The sequence below is a fragment of the Crocodylus siamensis genome, chromosome 2 (assembly GCF_052110815.1).
Source record: "Crocodylus siamensis isolate JL-2025a chromosome 2, ASM5211081v1, whole genome shotgun sequence".
NCBI classification, from domain to species: domain Eukaryota; kingdom Metazoa; phylum Chordata; order Crocodylia; family Crocodylidae; genus Crocodylus; species Crocodylus siamensis.
This window is the reverse complement of record NC_143396.1, coordinates 148,287,023-148,302,621: the sequence shown is the minus strand read 5'-3', so window position 1 is coordinate 148,302,621 and position 15,599 is coordinate 148,287,023. Positions and strand designations below refer to the sequence as shown.

The following is a 15,599-nucleotide window of genomic DNA, read 5'->3' as shown; positions in this document are numbered from 1 at the left end:
CCCAGCTCTGCAGGGCCCCCAAAATGCAGCTGCCCCAATTCACTGCCTCCCAGAGATGGCTCTGTCTATATGTACCTTATAAGTAGGGCAATCATATGTCTCAGTTTGGCTGGGACAGTCCCAGATTTTGAAGGCTGGTCCCATCCTGGCTTGTTGGTGAAAATTAAAATGAGAGTCCTGCAATTACAGGGGCATGGGGTACAGGGACATGGTGGGAAGGCAGAGTGGCATGGTGTATCAAGCAGCTCTGCCTCCCCTCCAGATGACCCGTGCCTCTGCCACTGCCTGCAGCAGCACTGCTGACTTGGGAAGCTGGGAGCAGTGTCCCGCATGTCCTGGATTTTCTTTTGGTCACCCTACTTATAAGGTGAAGATTATGGAAATATTTTAGCCTTTACCCAACCTTTAAAGATTTTTCAGTGGATTGTAAAGGTCACTAAGCAGATGAAACATGAGACAACAAACACAATTCACCCCTTCCTCCACCCAAATTCTTGGACTCTTAAAGCAAAAATGCATTGCTTTCCAGTTTTCTTCCTTTCTTGACTTGTTCTCATCTGTCTCCACTCAGAAGATCTACTGGTGTAGGAAGAGCACAAATCCTAGTGTCAAATTGCTAACACTTATCTTCTTTCAGTTCTTCTACAGAAAAATAATACCGTTGGCCTGATAAAGATGGTGAACGTCAGGGGGAAAGAAAAAAACAGAAGGTGGCATGACTAGGAACATAAGGTGAAATGTCAGACCAGAAACAAATATTAGAAAATACCAGGGAGGAGAATTGACAAGAAAGAAAGAGAAGTAGTTTAAAAACAGAATCAGCAGGTAAACATTTCACTTATATTGATTAATTATGCCTTTGTGATTCCTTTGGTGTTTGGTCTTTTTAACAAGTGGAATAAGTTAGGTAAGCATGTATGTATTCAATAATGATCTGAAGATCAAATAAAAGGAGAAAAAACTGATCAATAAATAATGTTATTGTATTGGCTTAACATACAGCCCATATGTCAAAGTCAAGTAACATAACACATTATGTAAAACTATGTACAAGACAAAATTTTCTTTGTTCTTGATGTGTCATTTAGTTTGTTTATTTTTTATAAATTTTACATTAATTTCAAGTGAGCTTATTTTGAAGTGGTGAGATTTTTATTTATATATGTATAAAATATCCTCCACATCGAATTCAGGACCCTACATTCTAAATGGCTACTAATCTGAAAAATGCATTATGCACAGCACTGCTTACCATGTGTGTGCACTCCAGATATACCACACAAAGGATCCTAATTAACCCCAACTCATGACTCAAGACTCATGGGTGTCTTGTCACAAGTCTTGGGATGTTCCAAAAATTTATATGCAGCTGAGGCACAGGGCATCCTGGTCCGGCTTCAGGTCATGGAGGTTGGGGCCACACTAACCATATGGGTCAGGCTGAGTGTGCAAAAGAAGGCTTCTGGGCAAACTGTATGCAATATCACAGCTCACCAGAACTTGAAGATGTGCTGGTGGTGAAGAAGACTGTCCTTAATAGGCACTACTATATGTCTTATTCAGATGGATTACACTAACCTACGCTTCCTATAGGTTCCCATTATCATGTCTGACCAATATGGGACATGTATTGTATAGTTATGCTCAGTGTTGGCTAAATTTAATCAACTTTATTTCCATTGCTGAGCACATGTTGCTTTTGGCAGCAATTTAATGATAGACAATGTATTTAGTGACATTTCCTTGTATGTGATTAATTATAAGACATGGGCCTGGTTTTTCCCATGCTACTGGAGGGGGCAGAAACCTTGTCTTATATTCAGGGAAATACAGTATATAAATATTTGTCTGAGATCTAAATCCTGTTATCAGATGACAATCCTGCTAGGAAAGGAGTTAAGCGGATATGGCTGGTATAAGGTCCCTGCTACCCTAAGTGAGGTTAAAGGGGAAAAAAACAGGGACTACTAGATAAGGAAACTTAAAAGTAGCTAAACCTGGAGTAAAAATATTTGAGCTGAACTTTGCAACCTTAACTTTATTGTTGATATCTGGTTTCTTGGCTAATATACCCAAACTTTGTGGAAGGGTTTTTGTTTTTTTCTTTTGTTTTGTTTTTTAAGGCAGGCACCTTTCTCAATTTATACTTTAAACAAAAAAGATCACCTATACAATTATGGACTATGAATACAGTGTTCAGTTTCTTTGTGTGGCAGAAGCCTCTTGTAAGATGTCCTTCCAAACAGGAACCCCTTTGAGAAATAAAAAACAATGCAACAATGGTCCTCATAACTTCAATGTAAGTGGAAAGTATTCTATACTCCAGGATTAGGTCTAAGACACAAATGCACAAATTCTGATCTCAGCTTTCATGCAACAATAAATGTGACCAGAATTTGGTCTAACATTTGCAAAACAATGCTTGGTTTAACAAAATGGATATTCATTTAATTCACCATATATTGAAATTACTTGATCTTGTGTGCACTGATAATGCAAAGCCTGTTATCACTGCAATATAGAAAGTAAAGCTTGTCCAAATTAATGGGTCATTTTCATAAACTGCTGGCTTTTAAAATGTATATTTATAATCTCAGAGACGAAAGGGTCAATGGAACATAATCACATTAGTTATACTGGGTTCCCCAAAGTTAAGAAATATACACAGATGTCAAGAATAATTTTTATTATCAATAATGAACATTTTTGTGATAACTTACTGAAAATAACTTACTGATAAATTTATTTGATAAGATAGATACTATTTTCAAGAATACTTGTGATCTTTTTGATAATGCAAAGATTATGAAATAAAATTTCACTAAGTTGGGGAAACATGGGAAGTACTGGTAAAATGAGGTTCATGGCATTTTCAACAGAGTTTAATTTAAATCCATAAATCCAGCATGTCCAGATGTTGTTTTTTAATTTAATAATGATGGAACCAATGAGATGCTGATGGGTTTGTAAACTGAACCTTCAGTATATGGAGAATTCCACAGGGCCTTAAAAAAAAGAAAAAGAAAAAAAGAACATAAAATGAAATCTTAAAAATTAAAGGACATATATTTGATGGTAACACAAATAAAATAATCTTAAAATACAATCCAGTAGTGTTCTGACACATTGCCAAACAAATACTTACCATGTTATAATAAAGATGATTTAAAAGCAATAGTAAGTTTAACAAACAAAATTGTAATAATGATCATGATCATGGATACCAAACTTTAGAGAGTGATGCACAAAATGCCAGATTTGTGTTGGGAAGAGATCAGAGTGAAGAAATAAACACGAGAAAGGCCTTTCTCCCATCTCTTATTTCTGCCTGAGTTTCATGGGGCGCATCTACACTGCCCCTAACAGCACGTTTGTACTGCACCGCCATTTAGTACTTGCTTTAGCATAGTACTAAATGACTGTGCAGTACCAGTCAGTACTGCACAGTCCTGGTGGCGCACAGTTATTTTTAGATGCTATGTCACCGTAGTTCATTGGTATGGCGACATAGCATCTTGTGCAGACACTCTCATGGATTAGGAAATTCTACCAATAACCTGAATACAACAGGAAAATACTTTAGGTATTTTTCTTCCTATTAATATAAAAAGGAAAATAAAAGCTTCCAACTGTACTCATTTGAAAACCAGTGGAGATGTATGGATTGTGTCTCTAAGGTTCCAACCACTTATGTATTCAAGTGGGTTCCTTCCACTCCCTTTGGCATTCCATTGAAAGTAATTAAGCATCAGGATTGGGACCTTTGGGTGAAGCACAAACTACATAATGAATACACATCTGAGAATTTTCTCTTAGACTTACTATATATCTTTTCTTAAAGCTGGTGTTCATTTGCTTATAATACCATGTTAGGCACTTGCAATTAACTCCTCTTTTCCTGCTGGCTTTTACCTTTTCCATTTGACAAACAAAATTCTTTTTAATGGAAAAAAGTGCAACGTGGCTTTATCTTATTGTTTCACTGCTATTGTTCTGAGCCATGCCAAGAATGACTATAAACTGTGTGACCTCCCCCAAGTCCCCCATCCCAAAATGAGGATGACTTTTTAGGAACAGAACAAAAATATCACAGAGTCCTAAATTCAATGGTCTCAAGTGTTTGGGTAACACAGTAGAGAATGTAAAATAAATAAATAGATAAATAAAATACAGAAACCCTTGTCCACCTGCTTGACACCAAAATGTAACTCACTGAAACTGTTCTGAACCAAGTGGCAGCATCCCTTTATAAGAAATAAGGTAATGCAATAATATAATACAAGCCTTCATACCAAGCATCAAGTTAATAGAAAGGAGCCAAAACAAAAGAAAGAGGACTTTATTCAGATTTACAAAACAGACAGGCCAACAAAAAAAGAAGAGTAACATTCTTTTTCAGCCACACAGAGCTGGATGGAGAAGACGGATATTACCAAAATTGGAAGAATATTGCCTGCAACAGGAAGACCTACAGATTAACAAGTAGCAATGACTAAAAAAACAACCTCCCGCCCCAAAAGTCCATATTCCCAAGAAAGCATTGTGGAACAGAATAGTGACCAGTAGGGCTTTGCAAAATTTTGCTGGCTGTTTTGTTTGATTTCAAAACAGCAAAATTGAAATGAAACAAAGGGCTTCAAAACAGCCTCAAAACAAAACGAGGGCAGTCAAAACATTTTGAAAGTTTTGAAACATTTCATGCTTCAAAGCTGAAGCTGGCCTTGCCTTCAGGAAAACAAAAAGTAAGGGGAGGGAGGGGAAAGAGGAAGGAAGGACACAGAGAGGGAGCGCCTTAAAATGCATGCTGGAGAGGAAGCTCCTGCAGGAGAGGAAAGAAGGGCTGTGTCACATTTTGGCTGCCTGAGATGCTGCTGGTGCTATTGTGCTAGTGCTCACTCACTTATTTTATACCTGTTCCTATTTAAAGTGGTGGACTGAATGAGGCTACAGGGGAGGAGGAGCCCTCATTGGAACACACTACTGTGTCATGTAGAGGCCCCAGCACCAGTGAGGGCATGCCCTAACACACACACCATCACACATCACAAGTTTTGCTTGTCAGCAGTTTGCCCAGAAACTCCTTCACCTATCTCCCTGAAACCTGGCAGGGTTCATGACCTCAGCAGGGGCTACCATGCCTGCAGTTTTCACCCTACTGTGCCTTAACACACACATGACATGAGTTTTGCTTGTCAGCAGCTTGAGGTGCAGTTTCCCAGAAACCCCTGCACCTATCTCCTTGAAAGCTGTTAGGCTTCATGGCCTCAGCAAAGGCTACTGTGTCTTTCCCCCCTGTGCCTTCACACTTACAAGTGACACAAGTTTTGCTTTCAAGACTTTGAGGTGCAGTTTTCCGGAAATCCCTGCATCTATCTCCTTGAAACTTGGCAGGCTTCATGACCTCAGAAAGGGATATGAACTCTGCTCTTTTCATCCAAATCTGTCAAACAATGACAACATTATAGGCAGTTTAATGCTTCCCCATTATAACCTATCGGCTAAATGTCAAAACAGTGCTGAAACAGCAAAACAGTTTCGACAAAATGAAACAGAAGAGTGCTTTCAAAATGAAATGGCACTCAAAACAAAACACTGTCACGGTGAAACAGAACTCAAAATTAAATGGTGCTGTTTCTCACAGCCCTAGTGATCAGTATTCAGCCATGTACAAGTGTTACATTTCTACTGGGAGACATTCAGTTCTCCTGGTAGAAACCACAAGTACATAGATATTATGCAGTTTCTCCTGGAATAAAAATGGCAGTTCTTGGAGAAAAATGATTCGTATCTGACCTGGTAGAATTCACTTCTGGGAGAGTTTCTCTAAGGAGAACAAAGGCCTGTATACTTTCCAACTGCTTGGCTCTTCCTAGGATGAGGAGAAGTTGGGCATCTAGGAAATGCTTCTCATACTTTCCAGAAATGGATCACTTTAATTTGGAGCAGATACATGGGAAGCTGCTCCTACCTCTCCCATAGATAGAAAGAAGGGGAACATACCAGGGTCCCCTGTGTGAAGAGCAAGCAACAGGTTTGTCACACTGCTCATTCTGCTTGGGTCCCGGTTATGAGAAGCAAAGCAGAGAAGTAGCCACCTCCTACTCCTCACAAAGGAGTGTCCAATGTGAGGGGCAGGCAGGGGACTTTGCCCCAATGCTCCAGTCCCCCTGGGAATAAGGCAAATGAAGCAGATTCTGCTCCCTACACTTTCCCCAGATTGGGATCACCATGGTTTGGTGGTAGAGGCTTATGTTTTCAATACTAAACATACCAGTTTCCATCCCTGCTGACAGGCGCTTGTTGGAGGTCATTACAACGGCATAACCTCTACAGGCATGTGGACCTCTTACAGGCATCAGAGCCTTGGCATAAGATTCCTCTGCCAAGTAAAACATTCTGGATATGTGAATTGTTTCCTTCTCCAGTGAAAAATGCACAGTAAGGGCATGTTTGCACCACAGCGCTAGGTGCTTTTAAAATGCACGTCAGTGCTGAGAAAATGGCCATGGCGTACTCTTGAACTAAAACACATCAAAGGTGTTTTTGTTCAAAAGCATACCGCTGCCATTTTCTCAGCACTAATAAACATTTTGCCATTTATACAAACACATGCAATGCAGTGTCATGCTCCTTAACTCATGCGTGGAGCAGACTTAATTAATCAAGTCTGCTCCAATGCACCAGATCTCCAGCTTAATAATGATGTTAGTTAATGCCTTTAGTTCAACTGGTGGATTCCTGCCTTATAAAACTTGATGGGACATTACATATGATGGTGGTAGTGAGGGGGCACTCATTTAAAAAGAAAAAAAAATCTCATACTCCTCTCAAGCCTACCTTGCATTTGCAGTGAGACTCATGCATAGGTATAGTTTTACAATAAATCATCATAATGCAATTAAAAAGGCTAGACATAAAGAGGAGAAAGGGGAATAGTAGTCTTAAAGAAGCAATCATGCAAAACAAATGTGTGCAAATTCACAAAAAAACAAAAAGACAATTTGTGGTTCAATACAATTTGTGTATGGTACTTTGGTATTGTTTATACATCCAGAAATTTTGCATTAGGCACATTTTAAATTTTTAAAAAATGAATACATTGTAGACTAAGAATGTACCTGAAACATTAGAGTAGCAGGGCACTAGCATTAAACCATAGTTTATAGACAATTTCTCTGGCAACAGCCAAATGCTTGCTCACTTGCTTGCAAGCTTGCTTTCTTTCCTTTTTTTTTACAGTATAAAGGAGAGAATGCCCTGATATATTTCCATTTCATTCCAGTAGATTGTACGTACCTTATCCATGAATATATCTAGACCTCAGTAATGAGAATAAATGATTCACTGAGATGTTGCTTAGTGGTAATGTGGAGGGGGCAAAGGAAAGGCCAAGCTGCAGGGATCTGGTAGCAACAGTGAAAGCCCCACACCACTGAATTTGCCTGTGGTATCACCGGACCCTGAGCCATGGGAGCATGGCAGTGGCAGTGGGATCGCTGCACAACCAGCAATGCCGGCGACCCCACAGCATGCAGAGCCACAGGAAGCAGAGGGCAGAATGGTTGCAGTGTCAGGGGCAGAAAGACCATGCTGGCAACAGCCCAGCCCCCTAGGACCCAGGAGCAGGATGGCAGTGGCGGGTTCGGCGTGCCACAAAACTTACCATCAACTCAGTGGTGTCCCATGCTGCAGCCAACAGGAGCATGGAGATGGGACAAATAAAAAAAACCTGGTGCCAGCATGGATGCACTTTGTAAGTACATGCCAGCACCAACAAAAGCCCTGTGCACCAATCCAAAGACAGGACTAGAAGGAAGTCCCTGGCAGCCTAGGGCAGGCTGTGGAACAAGCAAAGAGGTAGAGAGAGATGGGTGGTGGTGGCCTCCATGTGGGGAGCTGCCTCCGCACACTGACTTAGTGGAGTCAGGCAACATGTTAGAGGAGGAGACCTGGGAGCCCTACTGTGAAGAGGGCCAAGAGGGACGACAATAGACCTACACGGAAAGACGAGGAGGATGGCTGACAACAACACTACGTCCGTGCAACACCGAAGTAACAACAGGCTGGCACTAGGTAGGGTGTAGGGGAGGTGGAGCCCTAACATCCTCATGCTACCCAGTGACCATAGCTAGACACCACTGAACGAGGAGTAACAGCAGTCCCCAAGGTAAAAATTTCCATCAAAGACGTGTTAGACAAGAAGCTTCACTGGGTTAGGTAACTGGTGCTGGGGCAAACGGTCAGCATACAGGATGGCAGTCAGCTGGGGGTGACCAAAATATCCTAAGCAGGGAGCTCCAAAGCGGCACAGCAACTTACAGATAACCATCAGAGGGATAAGATGATCAGAAAATCAAGTTAGTCTGCTGTGTGCCTTATGTTGAACCATATAGGGTGCATCTATAAGATACGTTTATTTCTGAGCTAATTAGCTTTGCAGTAAATGTCTTGTTGGCTACATGTGCAGGCCTATTCATATTATACAAATGCCACCCTGCTGCAGAGTTTATTGTGTGCAGCACCGCATGTGTAGGCACTGACACGGCTGACTGGGGCATGATGGTGCTTCAGTGCAGGGGCTGCCTGCTGCCTAGCCTCATATTGGAGCACACTTGTGCCCCAGCCAGACCCTCCACAGAATGTTAAGCCAGGTTGGAACAGCCTCAAGCTGGCAAGGTGACCCCCAGGTCCCTTACCAACAGAGACTGCTCTGGCCTGGCTAAACGTAGTGCAGTCTTGGGAGCATGTGTAAATGCACTGCCCAGAAGCAATAAACTGCAGTGCAATATGTGCTAGAGTTTATTGTTTTGCCTTAATATGCATATGTAGATGTGCCCTCACAGTAGGAAATAGCAACTCTATGAATCTACACACGTAAACTACACCACGTATTCACTACAGGTAAAAGGCTGCTTAATTCAGTTAGAGTTACCAATTTTTTTCCAGGTTGTTGTAGCATAAAGATCAAATTCTGCAGATATTTTGCTGATGTGCACTGGTGGCCCTACCCCACAGCACTGATTGGTGGAGAGGCCCTGAAGGGGAGAAGAGATAAGGGGGCAGTGGCTATCTTGACTGTTGGCTGCCCTTCAGTGGCCACACTCCTCAGTGCTGACTGGTGGAGGAGGGACAAGGGGGAGACAGCCATCTTTTCTGCTGCACTTTTTGCTACCCTGCCAGCCAGCACCTTCCCCTCCCAAAAAGGCTCAGCAGTACCGAGGACCACTGGCTCCCACTGGGCAGCCAGCATTTTATTTTTATTAAGTATTTTTTGTTGTTGATTATGCGAACAATCCTGGATGTTTTGGTTTCCACAAAATCCATAAAACTGTGATTTAAGTAGATGACTAACCATGGGTGGAAGTAATGAGAAAGTATACAGAACTGGTGAAAGGGGACAACTACTGAAGACATGTGCACTGAGGAAGTACGTTATAGCTAAATACATGAAAAAATAAATGTAATAGCTGCCCTTACCTTGCAACAGTCGTTAAAGCATGTAACTTCTTTTCATCCATATACTTCATTGTCAAGTCCCCAAAACATGTTTTTTTTAACTGTATCCCCCTTTTACCATGATACTATCTTACAGCTTTGTTTCCTTGCTAGTGCTTGGTTTCCCTTCAGCAAAGATTACAAGCAACTTCAAATTATAATTGGTTAAAATTAGCAAAGGGACAAACCCAGATGTATGTCTCCAGATGTGAAAGACAATTAAAGTATTTAGAGGGTGAATTAGAGCTACTGAATCTTCAGTTTCATATAAGTTCAAGTAGAAGGGGAAAGGGATAAAAATAATGACTTATTGTAAAATGTCTCAGAAATAATACACATCAGATAGAGATATTTAAAAATCAGTAATATTAAAGAGTTTTAAAGAATGATTACCTGTAACAGAAAGTAAGTTTGAAAAAATTTCATTTCTAAATAATAACAAACAGAAACTCAATCTAGAGAAACTTTAGAGAGATTTGACTGGCCAGATGCTGCTAACTGTTTCAATTATGCCTCTGAAGAAAGAGAAAGGGGTGATCAAGATAGATTTTTATGATGGGTTTAAGAGTTAAAAAACAAACAGAAAAACCCCCCTACCCAGTGCTTCTGATACCATAACAACATACTGGGGGTAATTTCATATGCCAATTAAAGGACCAAAAAAACAGAAAGTCAATGAAGTCCTAGCTGCAAGCATGCATGCAGTTAAGCTCACACAGCTGCAGCTTGTGTAAGTAAGTGGAGTTCCACAGCAGCTGAAGTGCTGGCCCACAATTTAAAGAATATTGCTTTATATCCCTAACAATATGTTGCCCCTTCAGCAAATGAAATCTCAGCAGTGCTATAGTTTTAATATACTTTCTGTTTATACACAAAATTCCACCAAAATACCCAAAATCACATAAATAAATAAAAAACAGAACAAGCCAAATGAAACCAGCATACGTACATTCATCTCCATAACAGTAATAAAAAAAAAAACCACTCTAACTTAGCAGAGGTGGTAAACATTCCATTAGAGAAAGTCATGTTAGTTTAGATATATTAGGTATACACCCAAAACCCATCTGTCTCAGTACCCTGAATAAAGTAGAATTACTGAATCACAACTGCTCTTTTACCTTGTGAATTATTAAAAGTTTACAATAAAAAGTAAAACAGTAAAAACCACATCTATATTTATACACAGTCTTCTAGCAGGCATCCTCAGGGAGAGCTACAGATGTATCAAACAGTTGGAGTCATGATCAGCGATCCTGGTTTTCTCTGATTTAAAAAAAAAATCCCCTATTTTCAGTTTTAAAAAGTAACCCCAAATCCAAATTTCCCCAAGATCTAAAAGAAACACCACTAATATATATTTAATCATGGAAAAAAGTGGATTTGGGGTTTCTTTTTCTAATCAAAAACTGGTGACTTTTTTAAATCAGAAAAAACCAAGATCCCTGGTAATAAGAAGGACTCAGTAAACAGATATGCTAAAATGGCCTTTATATAAGCCCCAAATTCAACACCTGGATTTCATACATCTGCATGGATAACACTTAATTTTAAAATAAACTGGTTTTCCTCTATCTGAATTGCAAGATCAAATCCCACATATGAAGTAGAGTACAGTGCAAGATTTCTCTTAGAAGTATCTTCCTTTTAAAAGCAACATGTATTTTATTTTCTATAAAATACCGAAAAACCTCTACTCATTTTTCCATAGTACATTTTCCATTCATTTCAGGTAATATTAGGGTGAAAAAAAATCCCACAAGCCTGTAGTTTTAAACTTCTATGTCTAATGTATGTTTGTGTGCATGTGTGTACACACACATTTTAAAAATATTTTACAAATATGTGTATACAGAATAGCTCATGGAAATAAATGCCAGAATGTACAAGTCATCAAGGATTTATAGCATTCAGAACTGGAGACTACTATCTCTGGATGTCATCCAAAAATGGATTTTTAAAATGTATATATTCAGTATTGCTGTAATTCTGATTAAGCCAATAGTAAAGCACTTATTGACATCAATATAGGAAAAAGAAAGGTCAGCATTAAGTGCTTTACAAAAAGAATTATAGGCCTAAATGCATAGGGCCAATTTTTTTGAAGGCAAGTACACCTGCAAAATGCAGAAACCTGATTTCTGTATGTATATGCACTAAATTATTTTCTATGCCAGGGGTTGTCAACCGGGGCTTCGCATACCCCTAGGGGTACCTGGAAAGGTCACAGGGGGTACACACGGCTCTTACCCGAGGGAGGGAGAAGGGCACGCTGGGTGCCGCTGGCCCCATGCCACACACGATGGCGCCTCCCCACCCCAGCTTGCTCTCCTGATTGGCTGCTGGGCTGCTGCCCTTGGTCAATAGCTGAGGGTGAGGAGGCACTCCTCTGCAGATGGATGTGGAGCAGGGAGGCTTGCACATGGTGGCTGCCACCACCACCCACCACCCAACTCTGCCACCTCCAAGGAGCAGGGCCGGGGGGAGGGCAAGGGCAGCAGCACCCATCTGGGAGGCCATACAAGCACTGCTCAGCTGGCTGGACATGGGGGGAGTTTGCATGTGGCAGCCACTGCCACCACCACCCCGCACTACCACTGTGCACCACTTTTCCACAGCCAGTTGCACGTGTGGCTCTGTGGGCTGCTGACAGGTGGCACACAATTGGGTGGCCACAAGGCTTTTCAGCAGCCCAAGGAGATGCACATGTGACTGGCCATGGAAAAGCAGCATGTGGTGGCAGCAGTGGCTGCCACCCACAAGTGCCCCGCCAGCTGACGCCTCTAGAAGGGGTACACTAGTTAAAAAAGGTTGAAAACCCCTGCTCTATGCAATCCAAACATGAGACAGTATCAGACATTTAATCTATGTAATCAGGGGAGATAGAAAGAAAAAAACCCTGTATGTGTGTCTTTTAAACTTGTCCATGGCTAGATAACAGTGTAAAGAAAGAAAGTGTTGAAAATATTTTGTCTGTATTATCTAGAAATAATTCCTCCTATCTGATCCCTCTTTGTAAACAATTAACTTGGCTAGAGCCTTAAGTATTAATTACTTTTACACAAAAGACACTGTGGGATAGGATCTTTCCTTCTCCTGCCTTCATCATGCATATATTTTAGATGCAACATTTTGTCGCTTAAGTCCATCTGAAACTCTGTCTTCCTGTCAGCAGCAACAGAAGAAAACTCCCTGTGATGAACTTCAGATTTTTCTTCTCTCCTTCCCAGAGATTATTTTCTTGGGAGGGAAAAATGTAGAGCAACATAAAAAAGCCACTGTAGATAGACAGAAGAATTACCTTTGCTGTTGTGTGAACATAAAGCTTGTGTCTGTCAATAGGTTAAACATCTCTTGGCTACTGCTCCAGAGTAAAGCAAATATTACAGCACACTGGCAATAATAAAAGAACAGATCCCTCACTAAGATTGTTGTGGTTTAGTGTCAGTATGACTGGAAATAAAAGGACAAACCTGCAATAAAGTAAATGGAAAATTTCTCCCATGACTTTATTAAATACTAGATATGTCTTTCAGTTACAGTTTTACCTTCATTGAAACAAATATAAAGGAAAAATATTAATTTAGAGATATAAACATCACTATAAGCATCAGTTTAGGGCAGTGGTGCCCAAACATCCAACTCCACAGGGTCAGGTGAGTGGCACAGTGTCAGCTTATAGGCTGGATCCCATGTTGCACTGGTATGCTGGCCTGATCCCACATTGCCTGACTCAGAAGTGTGAGAGGTGGCATGCATGTTACTCATGGGTCTGAAAAATTAACAGCAAGAAACCAGTAAGTCATGCTTCCACTACTCCCGTGCTACAAAATTTCTGGAACCTGGTAGGCTGGGTGACAGTGCTTCATGGGCCAGATCAGCCTATGGGCCAGGAATTGAGCATCCCTAGTTTAAAGCATACATGGGCAGACAAAACCATGACTGCTCTTAACAGTGCTATTTCAAATAGTACAAAACATAGGACAAAGTGAAAGTCCTAACCCTAAGAATCCCACACTATGGTGGCAGTTGCAGTGGTACCACTGTCTGAATTCCTTTAGACAGGTGGAGACAGAAGTGACAATTTTCACCCAATCTGGCCCCAGAAAGTGCTCCACAGCCATGACCAAACAGAAGTACAAAGCTGCAGAACACTTGAAAAGGGCTAGATCCCACAAAAATCTGAACCCTCATTACATGAGGATTCAGATGAAGACACTCCACAATAGAGTGACTTCAATAACTTAGTTTAAGAGAAGTTCACCTGCCTCCTGCCTCCTCCACCTCCCAGTCCCAGTTTTCAGAATGGGAGGGGAAAAGAGAGTGGAGAGAGTTCAGTCTGGGTTTTTTTAAGCCTGTGCTGGAGGGTGGGGCAAGTGGACTGGAGCCCCCCACTCTCCAAGGTGGACAGGCTCCAATCCAGCCACCCCACCCTCCAACACTGGCTGAGTAACCCCACAGAATGAACTCCTTCTGCTCCCTTAACCCCCTCCCCCATTCTGAAAATAGTGCTGGGTCTGGCAGGGGTGTTATTAGGGGAGAGCAGCTGCAGGCTCACAGTGACTCTAAACAGCAACTGGATTACCCACCCCTAGGATCCAACAGCAAACTTCTGTTGAGTCCAGGGGATCTTTCTAACTCATGGTGCTTCCTGCAAAATGCTATGAGTTACAACAGGGAGCTGGTCTTCTGTCTGTGCCCTCAGAGTTTCAGAGCTTCATTACAATGATTTGAATATTTATTGAAAAAATTATTTTAATCAAAGGCTGTTTGTAGTGTCAGGCTACAAAGAACTTACAGTAGGCATACATCTATTTGGAAGTATCTATTTGTATAGCAGACATTATCAGAAGAATCTGCCCTACCACTTCATATAATTTTGTAACTGGCCACGTTGCTATTTGACTATATCTATTCATCTTCCATCCTGTTTTAATAACCCAACTGACACATAAGAAATTATTCTTTGATCTCTCAATAAAATAAGCCTGTGCAGAAAAGGGAAGGTGAAGCAGGTTAAATTGGCATTGATTATTTAAGACACATTCATCATTTATTTAGCAATCTTCCATATCACAAAATCTGTTGTGTTCACTGGGTTTTCTGAGATTCATATTTGTTTTAAAATGATTGTTATAATGTGCATTAGAAAGCAGAAAGAATTTACTCTAACATCAGGTTGAGGTCTCCTGACAAGCTGCAGAAAGGAGAAAGTGACTTTTTGTGGAACCTTCTGAACTTTTTCAGGCTATCCGGTTTTCCTTTTTTAATTACTATCTCTCCCCTCCATGCCTGCATACATACACTATAGCTAACTTGATAACATTTATTCAATGAATAAAGTGGTTACCATGAGCCACAGAAGGCAATGAGACTGTATATCACTAAAAGACCAGGTCTACATGAGATGTTGACTGCACGGTTGTTACGGTGCAGTCATTTAGTACTTGCACACATAAATAATAAATGACTGTGCAGTAACTGGTGGTACTACACAGTAGCATCCCTGCATGGCTTCTTGTGATGCTGACTGTGCAGTAACTCATTACTACTGTGCAGTAACTTGTTACTACTGTGCACTAATAACAAGCTCCTGTGTAGTAATAACAAGCTACTGCAGCCAGCGTGCCATGTAGATGTGGCCACGGAAGACAAAATGTGTTGAAAATATTAAGAAATACTCTACTGGAGTGTTTTTATTAATAAAGAAAAGAAATTAAACATTAATTTTGTTTTAAAAGAACCTCGGGAGTGGGGTAGGGGGGCAAAATTTATTTTTCCTTCCAGCTCATAGGTATGTCCTTTATATCTTTTTGGCTTGTTTGCATAGAAATAGCGCCTTTTGGCACTGATTCGGGATGGGAGAAAAAGAGTAGAACTGTCCACCAACTTTTAACAAGTAACTGCAATTGTTTTTGATCATGCATGACTGCATAAAAATAGACCTCAGTGATTGCTATAGATATTAAGAATATAACCCTAATTATGTCCCATGTATGGTGGTGATATCCACACAGTAAATTTCAGGAGAACAAGAAAAACTGCATTCAAACTTTTGGTCACCATCCCTGAACTTGGCAATTAGAACAGCTTCTTTATTCTCT

General features: G+C 40.7%; 1 protein-coding gene across 3 annotated transcripts in view; it reads right to left on the bottom strand.

The window, feature by feature from the left end:
• CCSER1 (coiled-coil serine rich protein 1) overlaps positions 1-15,599 on the bottom strand; it is a 1,425,236-nt gene that overhangs the window by 527,893 nt on the left and 881,744 nt on the right. For 2 of the 3 annotated variants that reach the window (XM_090037075.1, XM_090037076.1), the window contains one exon: positions 1,084-3,005. The exons of the other annotated variant lie outside the window; for it this stretch is intronic. In XM_090037075.1, the coding sequence (XP_089893201.1) occupies positions 2,925-3,005 (81 nt within the window). In that variant the 3' untranslated portion in view covers positions 1,084-2,924. Of the gene's footprint in view, positions 1-1,083; positions 3,006-15,599 lie in introns of those variants that run through there. 3 annotated transcript variants of the gene reach the window in all.